This window comes from Hemitrygon akajei, unplaced genomic scaffold (assembly GCF_048418815.1).
Source record: "Hemitrygon akajei unplaced genomic scaffold, sHemAka1.3 Scf000054, whole genome shotgun sequence".
Taxonomy (NCBI): domain Eukaryota; kingdom Metazoa; phylum Chordata; class Chondrichthyes; order Myliobatiformes; family Dasyatidae; genus Hemitrygon; species Hemitrygon akajei.
Genome location: NW_027331940.1, coordinates 5,668,427 through 5,689,829, shown reverse-complemented (window position 1 = coordinate 5,689,829; position 21,403 = coordinate 5,668,427). Strand labels below are relative to the sequence as shown.

General features: G+C 45.5%; 2 protein-coding genes and 1 non-coding gene across 3 annotated transcripts in view; all 3 read right to left on the bottom strand.

Annotated features, from left to right (window-relative positions):
- Positions 1 to 1,258, bottom strand: part of LOC140721357 (NACHT, LRR and PYD domains-containing protein 3-like) — a 48,144-nt gene extending 46,886 nt beyond the window's left edge. Inside the window, exon 1 of the mRNA XM_073036197.1 lies at positions 1,157 to 1,258. Coding sequence (XP_072892298.1) covers positions 1,157 to 1,258 — 102 coding nt within the window. The remainder of the gene's footprint in view (positions 1 to 1,156) is intronic.
- The window catches only part of LOC140721392 (uncharacterized), a 1,266,977-nt gene that overhangs the window by 938,616 nt on the left and 306,958 nt on the right, over positions 1 to 21,403 (bottom strand). The gene's annotated exons all lie outside the window — the stretch shown is intronic.
- Positions 14,905 to 14,998, bottom strand: trnai-uau (transfer RNA isoleucine (anticodon UAU)). The gene is made up of 2 exons: positions 14,961 to 14,998; positions 14,905 to 14,940 (listed from the first exon to the last, which is right to left on the bottom strand). It is a non-coding gene; the product is annotated as a tRNA-Ile (tRNA).

Sequence of the window (21,403 nt, the reverse complement as noted above, 5' to 3'; positions counted from 1 at the left end):
CCCCCCCCCATATGACACAGCAAGAGGATCAGGAGTTTAAAAAAGTACAAAGAGCCGAGGAATCTGAAGAGTTTGAGAAATATCGAGTGATGCAGGCACGTAATCGGATTGTAATTAATAATGGTAAATCTGTGGTGCCTAAATGGGAAAGAAATCAAGTGATGCATTGGCACCATGGCAATTCTGGGCATCAAGGTTCAGATAGATCTATGGAATATTTGAAGAATCTGTGTTGGTGGCCGAAATTGCGAGGAGATGTACAACATTATAGTAAGAATTGTTTGGTTTGTGCCCGCTGAGAAAAATCGGCTGGAGATGCAAAATGACTAAACGGCTCATGGGTCCCGGTCTTTCCCTATGTTCTGAGAATAGCCCTCAGCACAGAAGCATCCTCTCCTGCATTTGTACGTTTTATGTTGACGATCGGGAGAAAAATGAAAGGGTTAGATTTATCGAAGACCGAGTATGATACATTGGAATGAACAATAGCAAACAGCAAATAATTGACTCTTTTATGGAGGCTCATTATGACGCCGCCCATAATACGTGACGGAAGAAACGGCAGAGCGAAGCTTGTTTCGAGGTGCGAGCAAAACCGCGGGTGTTTAGAATATGACAGAAGGTTATGATGTCACTACATCAGCCGAGCCCCTTTACCCCTTCCAGATTAGTCGGGACAGAGCCAGTCTATCAGTATATCGAATTCAGACCGCTCCATATAAGTTAGGTTTGTATCATATGAACCAACTCAAACACCTTGGAGATAGTCAATGTCCTCTAGTAGCTGAGCTCCAGAAAACATATTGTCAATGGGATGCTCTGCTCCGTGATGAGATAATCCTCTTGGATTTACGTTTCAGGCAATCGACGGTGATGGAGCAGTTGCCCCCTCAGTGAGTTGTGCGACCACTTCCAGTTTGTACCTGGAGGATCGAGACAGTTCACATCTCTGCACTCGCCCGAGCCAAAGCGGAGACACTGGAAGAGAGAAACAGATGGGAGAACATGTTTGTTGCGTGGCCTTTTGGAAATAAAGTGGGCGATAATTTATCTGATATGAATGGATTTTAACAAGGCGTTAAATTTATCCATGGTAGGACCATTCATAATTTCAGAAGGTTTGGCATCCAGGGGAAGTTCGCTGATGGATTCTGACCTGACGCCCACAGAAGACAGAGGATAGTTGTCGATGGGGCGTTTTCTCCCTGGATTTTGGTGAAAGGTGTCCTGCAGAGATCTGTTCTGAGAGCGCCGGCATTTCGTGTTTTTATGAACGATTTGGATGAGGAGGTAGTAGGGTGGTTTATTGTGTTTTCAATGATGTGGAGATTGGTGGAATTATGGATAGTATAGAAGGTTGTCACAGATTACAACAGGATAGTGACAGGACGCAGAGCAGAGCTGAGAAGTTACAGATGGAGTTCAACCCGGAAAGGTACGAAGTGATTCACTTTGGAAAGATGGATTTGAAGGCAGTGGTGATATTTTCTAGTGTCAACCGAGGGCCGCGCGTTAGTACGAGTTCCACAATGGAAACCTAGTGAAGAGACTCTCTCCAATAAGCCGAGGGCCGCTCATCGGTACGAGAACCACAATCGGCACGGAGCGGTGCACTGCCGGAGCAGAAGGAAGTGTGATTTACAGGTGAGCTTGAACACATCCGCTGTTCTGAACATTCATATAGTGACGCTCGAAAGGTAATATACCTGACAGTAAATCAGGAGGGAAAAAATGACAACTTAATCACAAATAATAGCTCAGCCTGGAAACCTGCAGATTGTTCACAGATTTCACTTGCTACTTTTGTTCAAAGAGAGAATGGATGGAGAAATAGTGGTGGTATTGTGGCAGGTTGGAGAATATCTTTAAAGTTAAACAGACTGCATCGCACGTCACGGGTATGTGGTGGTCAAGTCATTCACTGGAAGAGGTCAGATTCCTGCCAAACGGCCCGTGTCTGCGCTGGAAAACATTGTTCTACAAACCGTCCACAACCCTCGCTAATTTCCCAAGGACAAGCTCCCTTTCTGATCACAGGCCTCTGGACTATCGCTGTGGATCTTTTACAGTGTTTTGAGGAATATGTGCCATGTATTTTATTTTAACACATGTCAGCTGTCACTGTGATTTCCATTACTCAAACCCCCAGAATGACTGGAACGAACGAACGAAAAGATGAATGAATATTCCCCTTTAATAAAGAGGTTTTCTCCATTTCAGCCGCCAGCTCCTTCCCACAACTTCAGAAGCGAATGTGCACGGTCAAATATTACAAGATAAATTGACTTCAAGATGAATGCCTGCTTAAAGCAACACAGATACAAAAAGTATCATATTTGAATAGCTGAAGCCAGGTATCATGGAAAATAACATGAAAAATCCAGATCATGTGTTCTTCTAATGTAAATGGATTGCAATATCCCTTGAGGAATCAAACTCGTGACACGGCAGCAGTGAGTAAAATAGTTTAACGTAAGTGTTTGCGCAGTTGGTTGTCACTAATGTCCCTGACGTGATCGCCACGCTAATTGCCTCAGTGAAATTGCTCTCTCCTCAATAAAAGTCTGCTAAGCCGATCCCCAGTCCATCTGAGCAGATGAAACGCTCCGTACAACTGAACTTTGCTTCTGACGGAACATGGGATATGCGGCGATTTACTACATCGCGGCCGTTTTCTATCCCACACTTGTAGCGGTTGGTGTCCCCGGTAAGATGCCGGAGCTGGTTACTTTATGTAAGGTGCCGTCGTTACTCTGCTGCGGTATCCGCACTGTTACTGAGCACAGATGCTGCCATCGGCTGAAACGTGTTTCCGGAATGGAGGATCCAGGCATCCAGTGCTTTTATTTTCATTTTCCATATTTCGTTTCCTTCTTTTGTCAATTAAGTTGGTGCCGATATTGACATTGTTTCAGAATTTCACCTCGCTAGGCTTTCTGAAGTGATGCTGGTCTCTGCTTTTCTAGGTCCGAGTCTCTATCAGTGCAGACACTTCGATCTTCTAACAACGTGGCAGCTTATTTAAAAGACGGTCCCGTCTATTTGCGACACGTAGGTCTGTTCCTCTGTAAGTCAGTAAATGAGAACTCGTGCTTTATATTTCCTTGACTCCACTTTGTCACCGCTACAAACAATCCCTTCAGCTCTTTCACCTCTAATAATGGAAATGGTGTTCTTTGCAGGAGCGATCGACTGCTCACCGGTCCGTGAGTCGTGGAACTCGGATGCCTCGCTCTAAACTGTGGGAAGGTCGCCAATCCACTGACACTCACCTCCGTCATTGTCCTCCAGCCGGAGTGCAGCGACCGAGACCGCACACACTGGATTCCCGCTTTCCACTTCCAAACAGACCACACCCTGCATAGCATCGATGGAATGGGGGCATTCAGGAAACTGACCGTATTTCTATTTTGTTTCCAAATTTCTTGCAGTTAATTTAATGGCGATTGTTATCCTCTCTCGGGGAAAATGCGGACTCTCCAAATGCATCACCCGTTACCTGGTTGGAATGGCAACAGCGGATCTGATGGTGGTTATCGCTGTTGCTTTAGTGGAACAGACCAACAGTATCTGCATTTATTCTAGATCCCTGCTCATCACTCCTGTATGCGCTCTGACACTTGTATTCGGGATGGTAGCGACGGACTGTTCTGTTTGGCTCACGGTCAGTTTTACCTTCTATCGCTTCATCGCAATATGTTGCCAAAAGCTGCGGGAGCGATACTGCACCGAGAGAACAGCAACGGTGGTTATGGTGACCGTGGTTACAATGAGCTGCGGGAGATGTGTCCCGTTTTACTTTGCCCTTGAACCTTACGTCATCATTGACAACACGCCGTGGCGGTGCACCGCCACATATGATTACGCTACTTCACCCGTGTGGAGAGGATACCAATTACTGGACAGTATTTTAACACCATTGCTACCAATCGGCGTAATCCTGGTCTTTAACGGGTTAACATTAAGACATATCGTTGTGGCAAATAGAGTCCGCAAAAGGCTTCGGGACAGCAGCGACAATCAGAAAGATGCCGAGGTGGAAAAACGAAGAAAATCCATGATTTTGTTGTTTTCCATATCAGCTAATTTCATATTATTTTGGATGCCCAATGTAGCCCATTCCCTGAAATAGATAGATAGATAGATAGATAGATACTTTATTCATCCCCATGGGGAAATTCAGCATTTTTTCCAATGTCCCGTACACTTGTTGTAGCAAAAACTCATTACATACAATACAATACTTAACTCAGTAATAATATGATATGCATCTAAATCACTAGCTCAAAAAGCATTAATAATAGCTTAAAAAAGTTCTTAAGTCCTGGCAGTTGAATTGTAAAGCCTAATGGCATTGGGGAGTATTGACCTCTTCATCCTGTCTGAGGAGCATTGCATCGACAGTAACCTGTCGCTGAAACTGCTTCTCTGTCTCTGGATGGTGCTATGTAGAGGATGTTCAGGGTTTTCCATAATTGACCGTAGCCTACTCAGCGCCCTTCGCTCAGCTACCGATGTTAAACTCTCCAGTACTTTGCCCACGACAGAGCCCGCCTTCCTTATCAGCTTATTAAGACGTGAGGCGTCCTTCTTCTTAATGCTTCCTCCCCAACACGCCACCACAAAGAAGAGGGCGCTCTCAACAACTGACCTATAGAACATCTTCAGCATCTCACTGCAGACATTGAATGACGCCAACCTTCTAAGGAAGTACAGTCGACTCTGTGCCTTCCTGCACAAGGCATCTGTGTTGGCAGTCCAGTCTAGCTTCTCGTCCAACTGTACTCCCAGATACTTGTAGATACTTGTAGATAATGTAGATAATTGTAGATAATGGCAAAGGCAAAACTATTTTTACGAGGACAGATATTTGAGTTCCCCGACACAGAGGAAATTCAGAGAAGAGCTGAGGAATGGAATTAAGTATGTGTTTACATTAAATGGCCATCTGTGTACATAATGCCCGCGTCTAACGGCATTTCCACGGAGTTTTCAAATAAACCCGTTTTACAATGAACAGGTTTGGCAAACATGTCGTAAACTCAATCAATCATATGCCTGGTCATCCGGAAATTGCAGAATTGGTGGAAGATTGCTGATTTCATACAGTTCAGGTCGGTAGCAATACAAACGCGCAATGCTGCTGCCGTGGTTGTTACATTGGTTGAAGTATGTTCCAAACTATCACAGACACTCGACTGTCACAAGGGCAGGGATGGCTTCAGGACGTTCCGTGTTTTAGATGTTTCAAAATGGACAGGGTCGGGTAACTGAGCGTAAAGTGAGTCTGATGGTATCAGTGATAGTATCGCAGCTGCAGAAAGGAAGGACAACGTGGAGCATTTGCTTATTAATAGATGGCGAGTCTAACACAGAAACACGAAAAACGCGATCACCCCATTGGGAGTATTCTATGCAGATCAACCAAATAAGTGCAACGGGAACGGTGAAGAACCGATTGGTAAGCGGACATTGGACATTGGCCATGTTATTGACACGGGTAACTGAAACGTCCACAATGTTCTCTGGTACCTCCCCAGGGTAAAATGTGTAGATATGACATAATTTCTCAGTTGTGTCCAGGAAGGATTCATGTCATTTTATGAAGACAGGCGGACTAGCGAACAGTCCATAACAGATCTAATATTAGAAAAGGAAACGTATCAGGTAACACATCTCTGGGTGGGTCAGCATTTCAGAGCAATAGGGCAGATCTGCCCTCGATTTACCTTGCACATGGATAGGACAAAGGAGCATTGAATGTGTTTAATTGAAAGTCGGCGATTTATGGTGCTTCCTATCAGGAACTTGGGAAGGTACATTGGGAGATGATGCACTCAGGGGAAAACACGTTTAGGGAGCACTGACATGGGGTTCAATAAGGGCTTGTCTCATTGTCGCAGGGAAAGGATAACAGCATAATGTAACCCTGGGTGACAATAAAGTTGTAAAAACTCGTCAAGAGGAAGAAGGAAAAGTACTTAAGGTTCAGGGAGAAAGGATCTGGTAGGGTTATGGAAGGTCACAATACACACAGGAGAGAATTTAATAATGGACTTAGAAAAATTAGAAAGGGACGTGAGAAGTCCTTGGCGAGTTGCACTGTGAAGAATAGGAGGATGACTGGAGAGAGTGTGGGTAGACCGGAAGTTAAAGAGGAAAACGTATCTGGAGCCCAAGAAGGCAGTGAGTCTTGATAGATGAAGGTGAACACAGCGTGTAATGTTCTCGCTCGGGTGTAACAGAACGCTGAACTAAACACTGAGGTAAACCGTAGTCAATGAAAACAAGGTCGCAGTAAGATTAACCATTTACTGTTCACTCTTCCACATTAACGTATGGTGAAAACTGTTGATAAAGCAACACAAGATTTGTACAGTATTTGTTTCCTTCTTGATATCACATTTACATCGTAATTACTTGCAAAAGTAAACTACAACAACTACATTACATTAAAGTGCAGCATACAGTTAGAATATAATTACGCCATTGACTGCTTTAAATACACTTCAAGACAACTATCCGCAACTCTTTAACTAGCGAAAACATAAACCTTATCGACCGTCGTTACTTTTAACAGAATCAGCGTTAACATTTTAATTCAAAATATCGATTATCTCGTGAACTTACAGCGTTGCTTCACTGTGTTTCTAATGCGTAGAAGACAACTTTTCTTGCGCCGGACTCGCACATGTGAGCCCCCACCATCCCGTTTCTCCAAACCGGTATTTTCCCACAAGACGCGGCGAAACCGGATGTGACGTCATCGCCGCGCTATATCACAGACAACGAATTTACTTTAAACAATCCTAACTTCAGCTAGAAAATGCTAACAACGAATTACTAAGCGAAAATATTATAAACTAAATAACTGCCATAAAGGCAACACCCAGCGCAAAAAGGTAGTTACGGTAAAATATGCCGAGGCTAAGAAAGAGGATGCGCTGAAAACTTGGAGAATTTTATAATAGATGATACCCCGGTGCTGGAAGGAATATTGTCCAGATGATTTGGAAAGGAAAGCGAAGACATTGCTGAGCTTCTGGACAGGATATTTGTGTTTTCCGTAGCTACGGAAGTAGAACTAGATTAGAAGGTAGCAAATGCTATTCATTTGTTGAAGCAAGATAATAGGATACTAATTGGAATTATAGACCAGTGAATCTTTCATCAGTAGTGGGTAAACTATTATAGAGGATTATTAAAGATGGAATTTATGAGTATTTGGAGAAACGTAGTTTGGCTACGGAGAGACAACGTGGCTCTTTGAGAGGTATGTTGTCCTATATGAGCCAGGCTGAGTTATCAGAATAGTCGATGTAGGTGTATTAATTCCGAGAGTCAGGGGGCATGGGATCTAGGTAATCCTTCGTTGATTCAGAATTGACTTCCTAACAGAAGGCAGGTGATGTAGTAGATAGAGTGAATTCTGGCTGGAAGACAGCGGGCAGCCGCGTCCCGCTAATAGGATGGACATTTTGGGACATTTTACAACTTTTGGACTTAGCAGTTACAGAGTTCCGAGAAATAGGGCTCAGGGAAATAATCGACTTAATCTGATCACACAGCAGCAGCTGGTTAATTTATGGAATTAGGGCTGATGACGTAAGAAAATCGCTGAGCTATTGACTACACTGCCACGTTATCTAAGCTGACCTGTCATTTACCTGTTTTAGGGCAGATGCTACCATGACCTCAAAACAATCTTTTCCAATGGAGACCTACAACTTAAAACCAGTATTTAATAGTGTTCAGAGCAGATTCTGGTGCTCATTAAAATAACCATCCTTCCTGAATGACAATTCCAAATTCCCAATTCAATTCCCAATACTTCGAAATATTGGTTTTATCATATCGGGTGTAGATACGGTCAAACTTCGATCCATTTAACCCTGAATCCACATGGCCGGTGTGAAATCCGAGTCTCCCTCTGAATTAATAATAAATGAAACACACAAAACTACACAAACTAAAAATACAGCGAGGCCAAAGCAAACACCCGTGCACACACTTGTCTCCCTTCAAAACCATCGTAGGCAATTGGAGAATACAGAACAAACAACTTCGAAAGCAAAAGGCCTGAGCACGTATTCTGTAGAAGAGATGGGAGCGTGAGATGTGGGGAGCTGAGGCGAGCATACATCAGCACTTCATAGAATTTCGGAAAGATATGCAGCCTTCGAATTTCGCATCAGTTCCTGGAAATCACTTCTCGCAAGGTGACCCAATTTTTTTTGTCATGAGTATGGTGAAAAAGAAGATTAATTCAATCATCCTTCCAACACAAACTAAAGAAACAGACAACTGACATAAAGCCATTGATGGCCATAATCTTTCTCTCTTTCTTTTAATTGACATCACTTATGTCCAAACCGCATGCTGTATTTTAAATCTGCAATGCATTCATATTTTCAAAATATCACAGAAAATGGCATGGTCTTATTTGTTCAACAGTTAACAAACATCTGTAATGGCAATCATGCAACATTTAATAAAGCCTTTCGACTCCAGGACAAAGAGACGCCGAAAGTAATGTGTCCCCCGAGTTAATATTCAACACAATTAAAACATGACGTCTCCACAACTTCAAGCCTCCAAAGGCTGCCAAGGCTTCTGACCTTAAATTTCTGTCCAAGGATAGGATTCGGGCTGAATGAACCCTTTGTTGTATAGTATCGGGGCGAATGATTCCCATTACCACAGCCGAAGCAACAGATTTGTTCCCTGTACTGGGACCACTTTCACACCCACCTCCAGACCTGAACTATTGTCTCTACCGCGTTACTGAAGGTATATTCATGCAGTGTGATACTCCCTTTATCATCTCACATCTATCTCCTCATGCTGTAACCATCCATTTTACTCAGTCTTTATGCTTCAGTATGTGCGAAGACAGAGGGATCGAACAGCATCAACGACTTTCTAGATTGGTCAGTGTTGCGAGACACTGACGTTGTAATCCAGACATACAGTCAGACAGCCACAGGAAACCACTGCACAGAAACAGGGTCTTCAGTCCGTCCAGTCAGTGAGGAATTATTTACACTGCCTAATCCCATCGACCTCACCCGGACCGTGGCCATCCATATCCCTCTCATCCGTGCACTTATCCAATCAACTCTTAAACGTTGCAAGTGAAATCTCAATTACGGTTTGCGTTGGTAGCACTGTCTATACTCTGCCGACCCTCTGAATGAAGACGTTTCTCCTCATGTTTCCCTTAAACATTTCACATGTAACCCCCTGGCTTGCCTCAGGCTCGCTCAGCTCGCTTCCGTCTGGGGGAGCAGCCTTCGGCCCCACCAAACTGGATAATCAGCTTGTTTGAATGCTGTGTGATGTCCCCAAACCCGCCAATTAACAAATAGTACGCCATGTGCGATTAAATGATTACACTTTATAGAGATTTCTAAAACTGTGATTAATAAAGATGCAGTATATAAGAAGGAAAATAAAATAAAGAAAAGGCGCCAATTTATCAAAGTCCTAACACTTCGTGCACAACCTTTGGACCTCAATGAGCGAAGTCTTCTAGCCACCATTTGATCCCCTCAGACCTCCTCGACTCGCAGCTCAGGACCACCCGCAGTGATCAACCAAATCCCCTCCCCCCGGCACGTCTGTCTTCTTCTCCTCTCCTCGCAAAACCTCCTGGCCTGGGAAACCCGCTCGGGGTCAGTTCCGTCGCCCAGTTTACAGCATCGCGTTCTCTCTTTCTCACCCCCTCGCGCTGACTCCCCAAAAGCCCGCCAACACTAGATTACAGACCCAGAAGAAAGAACAACATTAATACCAATTGGTTAACAAATGAATACAATTCTCGTTATCAGTAAATTTTAACCTAAACGAGCTTCCAGTACTCTCTCACAACAAAGAAGCATTCCTACTTTTAACAAAACTAAGAAGCCATTTTGATTAACATACGCTGTAACAAAGAAACAGAAGAAACCCCTTTACACTCTTCCCGCAACAAATAAAATTCATGTCCTCATGACTGTTAAATAACTCGACCACTCTTCCTGCCAACACACACCCTAACCCAGGCGCAAACAGTGACATTGCTCCCCAAACAGTAAACCTGACGCCCTGTCCCCCAGGCACTACATAGGTCAACTTATCTGGGAGTTCCCTAACCCCCCGAGACCTCCGTACCCCCTCACCTAAATCCTCCAGGCTCAGACACAACTGGGAATACCTCGGGTCCGCTTGCCAACTCCTCTCAACCGGTACACTTTACAACTATATTTGAACTCTGCAGTTACAGTGTTCCGAGAAACAGGGCTGAGGGAAATAACCGATTTAATCTGACCACCCAGCAACAGCTGGAAAGTTAATGGAATTAGGGGTGACGACGTAAGCAAATCGCTGAACTATTGACTGCACCGCCAGAGGAAACCACTGCACAGAAACAGGGTCTACAGCACGTCAGGTCAGTCAGGAATTATTTAAACTGCCTACTCCTATCGACTGCACCCGGACCGCGGCCATCCATACACCCAGTACTTATCAAATCATCTCTTAAACGTTGACATCGGAATCTCAATTACTTCTCTGCGATATGGAGACCCGCCGGTGCTCAACCTCACTTCCCGGCCCTAAACACCCGAACCGACTGTGTGGCTCCTCGGAGATACCGCAGGCTTTGTCTCAGGCGCTGAGGGAGCGGGAGGAGAGGGCTCGTGTACAGAAAGGCTTCGAAACCCTTTCGGGCACATGTGGGGTAGAAGTCGAGTTTCGGGTCTTCATCCCGCATTCAGCTTCCCGGGAGGTGGCTGGCTTTTACCGGAGGGTGTGCGACCCTCCAGACTGCCAGAGGGGTAATGGCAGGCTCTTGTTTCCTCTCCTCCGGCGAGAGGAAAGAGTGGTAGCCCCTACAGAGACAATGCGGGCTGATAACGTCCTGAGGCCGGCCGTGTCGAACGAAAGGGATGGAAGGTTGGAGATTTAGCTGACATCCGTGTGGCTGATGCATGGAGCCAGCGGCTGCCGGGAAAATGTGGGTTTGTGGGTGCGGTGGGGAATCCCAGATTCCCGGCACTTCTGGGGTGAGCGGGATTCCGTGGTGCTGAGCTCAAAGGAAGTGTGGCGTGAGAGCGCGGTAATGCGGCGTTGCGCCGTGAGGGGGAGCTCCTCGATGGAGAGGAAGAAGCTCGCTGTATGGTCTTAAGTTAGTTCGAAGGTCACTTTAACTATTTAGGAAATAACACGGCAGAGGACTTGTGTAAAACATAATAATGTTAATATATAATTCTGATTCACTCTGTTCCAGCAGCATTCTTTTTGAAGCAGGAAACACACCCTAATCCCGCAGTCCTGCGTCAGTCCTCAAAATTATCCGCCAGACACGTGTCAGACCCAAAGTATTCCCAATGCACCATGATTGTCCCACAGCCTCGTGACAGTCTCAAAACTAGCACCACTTCCTTGATCATGACCCACAGCCCCTGTCAGCCCCCAAATTGATCACACTATCCCGCTCTCCGCACAGCCTGTGTCAGTCACGGAACTAATCGCACTGTCCCACTCTCTTCCCACAGCTCGTCAGTCAAAGAACTAATCACACTGTCCCACTCTTTCCCCACAGTCCGTGTCGGTTCCCAAACTAATCACACTGTCTCACTCTCTCCCCACAACCCGTGTCAATCCCCAGATTAGTCCCACGTCTCGGTTCTCTTCCCACATGCCCACATCAGTTCCCAAACTAGTTGCACTGCCGCTCTCTCTCCACCCATCTCCGCCCTTGTCAGTCTGCAAATTAAGCACGAAGTCTCACTACCTCCTGACAGACCCTGTCAGTCCCGGAATCAAGTGGGTCCAGTATTTCCCCACAACTCTATTACAATTCCTAAGGTAATTAGTTATGGGAAGTGGAATCGCGGTGCTAAAAGTCTGGAAACGGACCTTAATTCAGCAACGGTTGTGCTTCGGGAAATACACGACGGAAATGTGGAGGGATGGTAGGCGGCAGTTGCATGGGGTCCTGGGTAGATTTGTCCCATTGAGGCAGGAAAAGGATGGTAGGGTGAAGGACCCATGAATGACAAGAGATGTGGATCATCTCGTCAAGAGATAAACGAAGCTGATTTAAGGTTTCGGAAGCAAGGATCAGACAGGACTGTAGAGCAATTCAGCCAGAGACGAACTGAAGAATAGGAATTTAGAGAGCTGGAAAGGTCTTTGGAAAGACTTAGCAATAAAGATTAAGGAAAGCCCCACGGCATTTTAGATATATGTGAAGAAGAAGAAGAAGCTGACTAGAGTGAGGGTGGGACCGGTCAGGGATAGAAGATGAAACATGCGCCTGGAAACGGGGAGTTGGGGCAAGACAATAATGAAGACTTTACTTCAGTATTTACCACCGAGAGAGATCTGGACGTTTGTGAAGGCATTAAATGTGCTGACGTGCTGGAACATGTCGAGCTGTAAAGAGAGAAATTTTGTAAAAAAACATTAGGATAGATTAGTCCTCGTGTGCTCGGGATATACCGAAGGTCACAGCGCGAAGCCGGGGAAGAGGTTGCCGCTCCCTTGGCGATGATCGTTGTGTTATCACTGGCCACAGAAGGGCTGCCAGAGGATTGGACCTTGGAAAATATTATTCCTTTGTTCAAGATTTGTATTGGGGATAACTCTGGAAATTATAGTCCAGTGAGTCTTACTTCAGTGGTGGGAAACTTTTGGGGAAGTTTCTTTTTTTGGCGGGATTTAGAAGAATTTGGAGAAGCGTATCCTGATTAGGGAGTCAGCATGGCTTTGTGAGGAGCAAGTCATGCTTCCCGAGCCTGATTAAATTCTGTGATGTGGCACAAGTGTGAACTGATTCACTTTAGAAGAGCGAACTTGAAGCCAGAATACAGGGCTAATAGCAACATTGTCAGCAGTGTAGTGGAAGAGGGGGATGATGGGGTCCACATCCAAAGCGTTCGCAAAGCTTCTCTGCTAAGAAGGGTCTCGGCCCGAAACGTCGACAGTGCTTCTCCCTATAGATGCTGCCTGGCCTGCTGCGTTCCATCAGCATTTTGTGTGTGTTGCTTGAATTTCCGGCATCTGCAGATTTCATTGTGTCCGCTAAGATAAATTGGTTTCTTGATAAGTTTGTTAAGGAGGCGTATTGGGTTTGGCCTTCATTTTCAGGGGCTTGGGTTAAAGCGCCGCGAGGTATTGTAACTCTAAAATACTGATCCGATCACATTTGGAATATTGTGTTCGGTCCCAAGCGCCACCTTATAGAAAGGATGTGAAAACTTTAAAGAGGGTGCAGAGGATGTTTACCATGAGGCTGCCTGGATAAGACATTCCGGACATTCTCTTTGGAGATTAGGAGGTTGAGAGCTGACTTGATGGAGTTTTACAAGATACGTCTCTACCGAAGTAAGTATAAGCTCCGTCTTCCCACCACTCGCCTGCAGGTCACCCCAGGGCGACATGTAGCACTCCCATAGCACCCTCCGCAACTCAGAGTCACTTGAGGCCATGGGAGCAGGTGGTGGATGGTCGTATGTGCTGCCGATGCCGGTCACATGTTCTGCTAATGTGATCGCTGACACCCGGCAGAAAATCGCTGAAGGGTATCGTTGATGGCTGAAAGCAGCTGTCTTGTAGAGATACTTTGTAGGAAAAGGCAATAGTCAGCGCAAGTGACTATGGGACATCCGGAAGGGTTTCTTAAATTAATATGAATATTGTCAAGTCAAGTCAGGTCAAGTCACTTTTTATTGTCATTTCGACCATAACTGCTGGTACAGTACACAGTAAAAACGAGACAGCGTTTTCAAGGACCATGGTGTTACATGAAACAATACAAAAACTACACTGAACTACGTAAAAACAACACGAAAACTACAAAAGACTAGAGACCTACGCAGGACTGCATAAAGTGCACAACACAGTGCAGGCATTGCAATAAATAATAAGCAAGAAAGTAGACACAGTTGAGGGCAGTATGTTGGTGTCAGTCCAGGCTCCGGATATAGAGGAGTCTGATGGCTTGGGGGAAGAAACTGTTACACAGTCTGATCATGACAGCCCGCGTGCTTCGGAGCCTTTTCCCAGATGGCAGGAGGGAGAAGAGATAGTATGTGGTGTGCGTGGGGTCCTTCATAATGCTATTTCCTTTTCGGATGTAGCGTGTAGTGTAAATGTCCGTGATGGCGGGAAGAGAGACCCCGCTGATCTTCTCAGCTGATCCCACTATCCACGGCAGGGTCATGCGATCTGAGATGGTGCAATTTCCGAACCATGCAGTGATGCAGCTGCTCAGGATGCTCTCAATACATCCCCAATAGAATGTGATGCGGATGGGGGGTGGGAGATGGGCTTTCCTCAGCCTTCACAGAAAGTAGAGATATTGCTGGGCTTTCTTTACTATGGAGCTGGTGTTGAGGGAGAAGGTGATATTCTCCGCCAGGTGAACAACAAGAAATTTGATGTTATTGACGATCTCTACCGAGGAGCCGTCAATGTTCAGCGGGAAGTGGTCGCTCTGTGCCCTCCTGAAGTCAACGACCATCTCTTTTGTTTTTTTTTTCAGACTCAGAGACAGGTTTTTCGCTCTGCACCAGTCCGTGAGCTGCTGCACCTCCTCTCTGTAAGCTGACTCGTCGTTCTTGCTGATGAGACCCACCACGGTCGTGTCATCGGCGAACTTGATGATATGGTTCGAGCTGTGTGTTGCAGCACAGTCGTGGGTCAGCAGAGTGAACAACAGTGGACTGAGCACTCAGCCCTGGATTTAAACTCACGCTGTCCTGCTCAGATCAAAATCAAAGGTGCATCGATTCGAAGTTAATTACAATAATAAGCGGGGTGTCTCAGAGGCACAAAATCAAATGTAACATTCCAGTGGAATGCTCAGCTTGAGAGACGCCTAGTCACCCGGACACAGCAAGCATTAAAAATCACGAGTGCTCTAGGTGAGGCTCGAACTCACAGCCTCGGCATTTCTCCGCCGCGTACTGCCATATAAGTACCGCGCGCTAACCGATTGCGCCACGAGAGCCCAGAGCTGCAAACACGTATTTTCCCATATGGAAAGAAGATTTAGAAGAAGTTTACAGATATCATAGAGCATAGAGTTTAAAAATATACAGCAGGTGAAAAGGACGTTCGGCCCACTATGTATTGCCATACCAGCTAAAAAGCTAATCAAAGGCAATCAAACTCTAATCCCTCCTCCCTACCCTGTCCATATCCCTCGATCTTCCTTACATCCGTCTGCATATCGAGTCAACAAATGTGCACATCAGATACCACCTATAAATTTGCTGATAATGCTAACATTGTTGGTCGAATCTCAGATGGAGACGAGAGGGCGAACAGGGGTGAGATATGTCAACTAGTTGAGAGGTGTCGCAGCAACAACCTTGCACTGAACGTCAGTAAGACGAAAAAGCTCATTGTGTACTTTAGGAAGGAGAGAGATACCAATCCTCATAGAGGGACCAGAAGCGGAGAGTGTGAGCCGTTTCAGGTTCCTGGGTGTTGAGATCTCTGAGGACTTAACCTGCTCCCGACATATCGATGCAGTTATAAAGAAGGCAAGACAGCGGCTATACAGCACTTCATTAAGAGATTAACGAATGAACTCAAAAAAACTTCTGGAGAGTATTCTGACGGGCTGCGTTACGTCTGGTATGGTGGGGGGAGGTGCTGCTACTCTACCGGATGGTGAGATGGGGAGATGGGGAGAAAGGAATAAGGGGAGATGGGGAGCCTTATGATCATGCGGATGAGAGCTATGGATGGGGAGAACAAGGGAGCACTCAGTACTCAGTAGGTGAACTTTAGGTACAGACTTCCCAAGAGCAAAGGTGGCAGGCCACAATTGCAGTCTGATTCTTGAAGGAACAGCGGCATCTAACCATTCTCCGGCGGAATGTAGTGTCGAGACTTGGATGGCAGTCTTTGTTATGTTGGAAAAATGACGCTGGAGCTCTTCCCTGGTTCGGAACTGAAGGGTGCTTGAAGTTAATCTTCATGCTCTCTTGAATCTTTCTTTGTAAGTTGTTACTCTGTCCGTTCAGACGCCACATTAGGGCTGAAAATTTGAGTTTTCATTATAGTTGTTTATCCGCTCGCAGTGCTTCATTTTCTCAGCCAGATCATGTGAACCTTCACTTACCTTTTGCACTCGAGGTCCCTCCAATAATATATCATCAATGTTGTTAAATCTGGGGGCCCAAGTGGGAGATTGCTAGTGACCGACCCGCTGGCTAACGGATCATGACAGTCAGTCTGCCTTGGTAAATCGCTCCAGTAAGACTGAGAAAATAATCATTTCCAAACTCCACACGTGCTTCTCATTGATAATCTCCTTCTGGAACCCTCTCCATCAAATTCGCAATATCTGACACAGCAGCATATAGTTAGAGGGACAAACAGACAAAAACAGACAGCAGAGGACAGGCAGCCAGACAGACGGATAGGTAGATAGACAGACAGAGTTATGCAGACCAGAAAGACCTAATCTACAAATCAGCAAAGAACGAGACACGAAGCAAGGAGTGGAAATATGTGTGTGTGTGTGTGTGTGTGTGTGTGTGTGTGTGTGTGTGTGTGTGTGTGTGTGTGTGTGTGTGTGTGTGTGTGTGTGTGTGTGTGTGTGTGCGCGCGCGCACGAGCGCGTATTCAGGGGTGTCAAACACATTTTAGGTCACGGGCCGGATTGAGCAAAATGCAGCTTCATGCGGGCCGGATCAATCGGACGCGTGCGAACGCAGCTTTCGTTGCCTCCGTTTTTTCAGCCTGCTCTCATGTGTTTCAGTCTCTGCTATAACTACAAAGTGTTTCACTTTACAAATTCCGTTTCTTATGAAGAAGACTGCCGAATAAACACTAAAAACCCTGAAAACCTGGTACCTGAATAAACTCAGCATTAGCCATATCATACGCCATAGGCGCTTCGATTACTGGGGCCAGCTTTAATAGTAATTAGATATTATCTCGCGGGCCAAAGATAATTCCTAATTCCACCGCGGGCCTTGAGTTTGACATATATGTGCTATATGTATGTATGTGTGTGTGTGTATACATAGATAGATAGCTACAGAGAGAGAGAGAGAGAGAGAGAGAGAGAGAGAGAGAGAGAGAGAGAGAGAGAGAGAGAGAGAGAGAGAGAGAGAGAGAGAGAGAGAGAGAGAGAGAGAGAGAGAGAGAGAGAGAGTTGATAATTACTCAGAGATGAATGTTCTTACTCAAGGATGAAGATTCTTACTCAGGAATGGAGATTCCTACTTAGGGATGGATATTCCTACTCAGCGTGGCTCAATCAGATGCGTGAAAGGGACAGGGCATCGCCATGGAAGCAGCGAGAGGGCAGTTCGGCCGGTGTAAAAACAAAAGACGTTGCAGTTCATTCCCGATCCTTGCCAGCCGGTCAGGTAGATGATCAGGTGTCCTCTTCGCTCTGACTCGCGATGCCAGTGGAGAACGCCGCAGGCGGGGAACGTAGATCGAAGGTCAGTGGAATGAGCTTTACCAGTAGCATGGGTCGCAGAGTGGTAACTAAATCGCTGCGTCAAACGCCTACATCTGAAGACACTCAACACCTTCCGTTAACGAATGCCAAAACTTACAGATCCGATAAACCTATGCCTTCATATTAGATGCACTTGATATGGAGAAGTAGTTAACACTACTGAACACCAGCATGTCTCTAATATTTCTTAAACTTCCTTATGAAACACTTCTTCCTCCTCCGTTTCAAGAATTGAACGATAGATTCTCCTCTGATATCTGAAATGTTTCATGTTCAGCAACTTCCTGATGAAACCCTTCTGCAGCGGTTTCACTGCAATTACATCCAAACTTTATGATTCTCTAATTAGACCATAATTATACGTCACTGCATCATGACCATTTCGTTTCGTGAGGGCAGGTTTTCGGAATGTGTTGAAATGCACATTACTCTACATGTTCCCTACCCTCATTCATGTTTGAAATCCCATGTCCTTGCCTTTCTCTACATCAGTAAACAAGAACCCCGTCATTCTTTGTCAATATCCCAACCCTACTCATCCATGGAATTTAATGACCGCAAAAGTGACCTTTGCTTTCCAGTCGATGACAATTTACCAGTATTTCATCTGCTTTTACAGCACGGCCTCGTTCGACAATTGCAGTTCAACCTCGAAGAGCATTCGCGCATTTTCCGACGTGATTCACCTGCCATTACAGCATGAATCTAATGTCTCCAGCCCAAGATCTTAAGGCACAAACTAACGGAGATGGGAGTAGACTCTCACATGGTGGATTGGATAGTGGACTACTTGACAGATAGACCTCAGTATGTGCGGTTGGGAGACTGTAGGTCTGACACGGTGGTCAGCAGCACAGGAGCGCCGCAGAGAACCGTACTCTCTCCGGTCCTGTTCACCCTGTACACATCAGACTTCCAATATAACTCGGAGTCCTGCCATGTGCAGAAGTTCGCTGATGACACGGCCATAGTGGGGTGTGTCAGGAATGGACAGGAGGAGGAGTATAGGAAACTGATACAGGACTTTGTGATATGGTGCAACTCAAACTACCTGCGTCTCAATATCACCAAGACCAAGGAGATGGTGGTGGACTTTAGGAGATCTAGGCCTCATATGGAGCCAGTGATCATTAATGGAGAATGTGTGGAGCAGGTTAAGACCTACAAGTATCTGGGAGTACAGTTAGACGAGAAGCTAGACTGGACTGCCAACACAGATGCCTTGTGCAGGAAGGCACAGAGTCGACTGTACTTCCTTAGAAGGTTGGCGTCATTCAATGTCTGCAGTGAGATGCTGAAGATGTTCTATAGGTCAGTTGTGGAGAGCGGCCTCTTCTTTGTGGTGGCGTGTTGGGGAGGAAGCATTAAGAAGAGGGACGCCTCACGTCTTAATAAGCTGGTAAGGAAGGCGGGCTCTGTCGTGGGCAAAGTACTGGAGAGTTTAACATCGGTAGCTGAGCGAAGGGCGCTGAGTAGGCTACGGTCAATTATGGAAAACCCTGAACATCCTCTACATAGCACCATCCAGAGACAGAGAAGCAGTTTCAGCGACAGGTTACTATCGATGCAATGCTCCTCAGACAGGATGAAGAGGTCAATACTCCCCAATGCCATTAGGCTTTACAATTCAACTGCCAGGACTTAAGAACTTTTTTTTAAAGCTATTATTAATGCTTTTTGAGTTAGTGATTTAGATGCATATCATATTATTACTGAGTTAAGTATTGTATGTAATTAGTTTTTGCTACAAGTGTATGGGACATTGGAAAAAAGGTTGAATTTCCCCATGGGGATGAATAAAGTATCTATCTATCTATCTATCTATCAATCTATCTATTCCATTCCCGTTTTTGTCAGTGTACGTCACGTGACAGGTTTTGTTACAAGGTCTGAAACAGAAACATAGACTCGTCCAGTGAAACGGACTTTGTTGGAAGAGAAACGAGCTAACGATCACCCTCGGACTGAAGACAAGATTAAATGTGTCAATTTTCAACATGGAGGTTGTGGGGCTGTGAAAGTTAAGTTCGACCAAGGCGTGTGTAACACTGGCTGCTCTTTAGGGTTTTATCCTACTAGGACGGGAAAGGGACATGGGTATCACCATGGTAAAACGGAGCGGGCAGTTCAGCCGGTGTAAGAGATTTGTGTTTCCGTACCAGATCATGATGCAGTCTGTCCGATGTTCTCCAGTACACACCCGTAGATGTTAATCTGAGTTTTAGCTGACGTCATAAATCTGCACAAACTGAAATATGACGTGTTATAAATGCTGGAAAACCTTTCCAGGACACTGCCAACAAATACTGCTCCTCGTAGTCTCTACACTAACAATTCCAGTCAATATTTGGGTAATTATAGCCGAACTGCAAACTACTCTGGTGTTCTTATAATTTCATAAGCTGGCTACATTTATTTATTTCTCTTCTGCTAGCATTTCAAAAACATTTGGAAATTGAAGCGCATAACATCTCAAGGTCCCCCCTTATCAACTCTGGAAAGCTGCCCAGAGGGAGGGAGGTGATTGATGGTGTCGGTGAATTCCAGTGTTAGTGTTGCACAGGGTGGAGTACAGTGCTGGGTGTGCCAAGTTCATCGTGGTCACTTCACAGTGTTCCGAGTTGTACAGGTCTGTGTCCTGGCTTTGAAAATCTGGATATTGTAAAGTTCATTGTCCTCGCAATCAGCTGCTGAATGTTCTTGTACAGGCACGTATGTTTATTTGATAGTTACACCCTCCTCTTCCTCAACACGCTGAGCTGCAGCAGAGTTTGCTTTCTGATTATCCAACTCCCTGCGGTTCCGTGCTGGATCTACACTGGTCAGTGTCCACGCAGTCCAGAGCTGGTTTGCACAGGTCTGTGTTCTTGCAGCGTTGCAGGTCGTTTGTGTACTCAGCGGGCTGGGCATGGGCGGCAGTGAATTCACACTGAAATGTTCATGTCTTTATCTCTACAGCAAATGATTTGTGCTGAAAATATGAGACTTCACAGAGCAGTGTTGCGTTTATTGGGGTCTGGGTTCATCCATTTTTCCGCCCCAACAGTACAGAGCTGGTGGGGTTCATTTATCAGAGGTACAGCACAAAACTGGGATTATCCAGCTCTGTGTCATCAGTGTTATATTCTGATCCATAACTGTCGTTGTACTCTAGTCTTGTTCTGGCCTGTGCAAACACTGGGAGGAGCTGTGCTCTGGCTGCTCTGTGTGCTTGGAATGTAGTGCCATTGCTTTCAGAGAAGTGTGACCTTATTACAAAAACTAATCTTGTACTACGTTCCCACTGCCACGTTCCTACAGCTCGGCAGGTTAATTCTCCTGGAGGACCTGACCACTTTCGCTCTGAATACTCTAGTTGGTTGTTCCCACCACCCGAGCAGGAAGTGTCCCATTCTCATACTCATTGACCAATAAACATTAACCAGTACAGTACTGTGTGTGTGATGCCAATGATCACAATTAAATTCAACTCATACTCATAATTCAGTTTTGCTAACTGAAGGTGAACCTCAGCCTCAGTAAGTACTTTACCTTCAGCAAACATTCCCAACACCTCCTCTTCAAATTTCCCCTTGGCTACATAATGCTGTGCTATTAACAGCTGTATCTGAGCCTTCTTCATGCGAGTGGTCACCTTAACCTTTAACTGACGAGCAATTCCCAACAGCACATCCCTCTTAGCATCATCCAGCGCCTCCTGGGTTGGTTCGGCCACAAACGTATTAACCTCAAACTCCATTTCTGCTGATAATCCTCTCACACAAATCGGAAGGGAATTTCCCCAATCAAATCAACTAGTCAATCAAGCCCCCAACAAATTTTAGAATGGCTCCCACCAGTTTTTGTTCATCTCCGGGACGAGTGCCCGATTTACTCATATCCTGTATCGTGTTATAAAGAACCAGCAGATATGGACACACCTGGAGT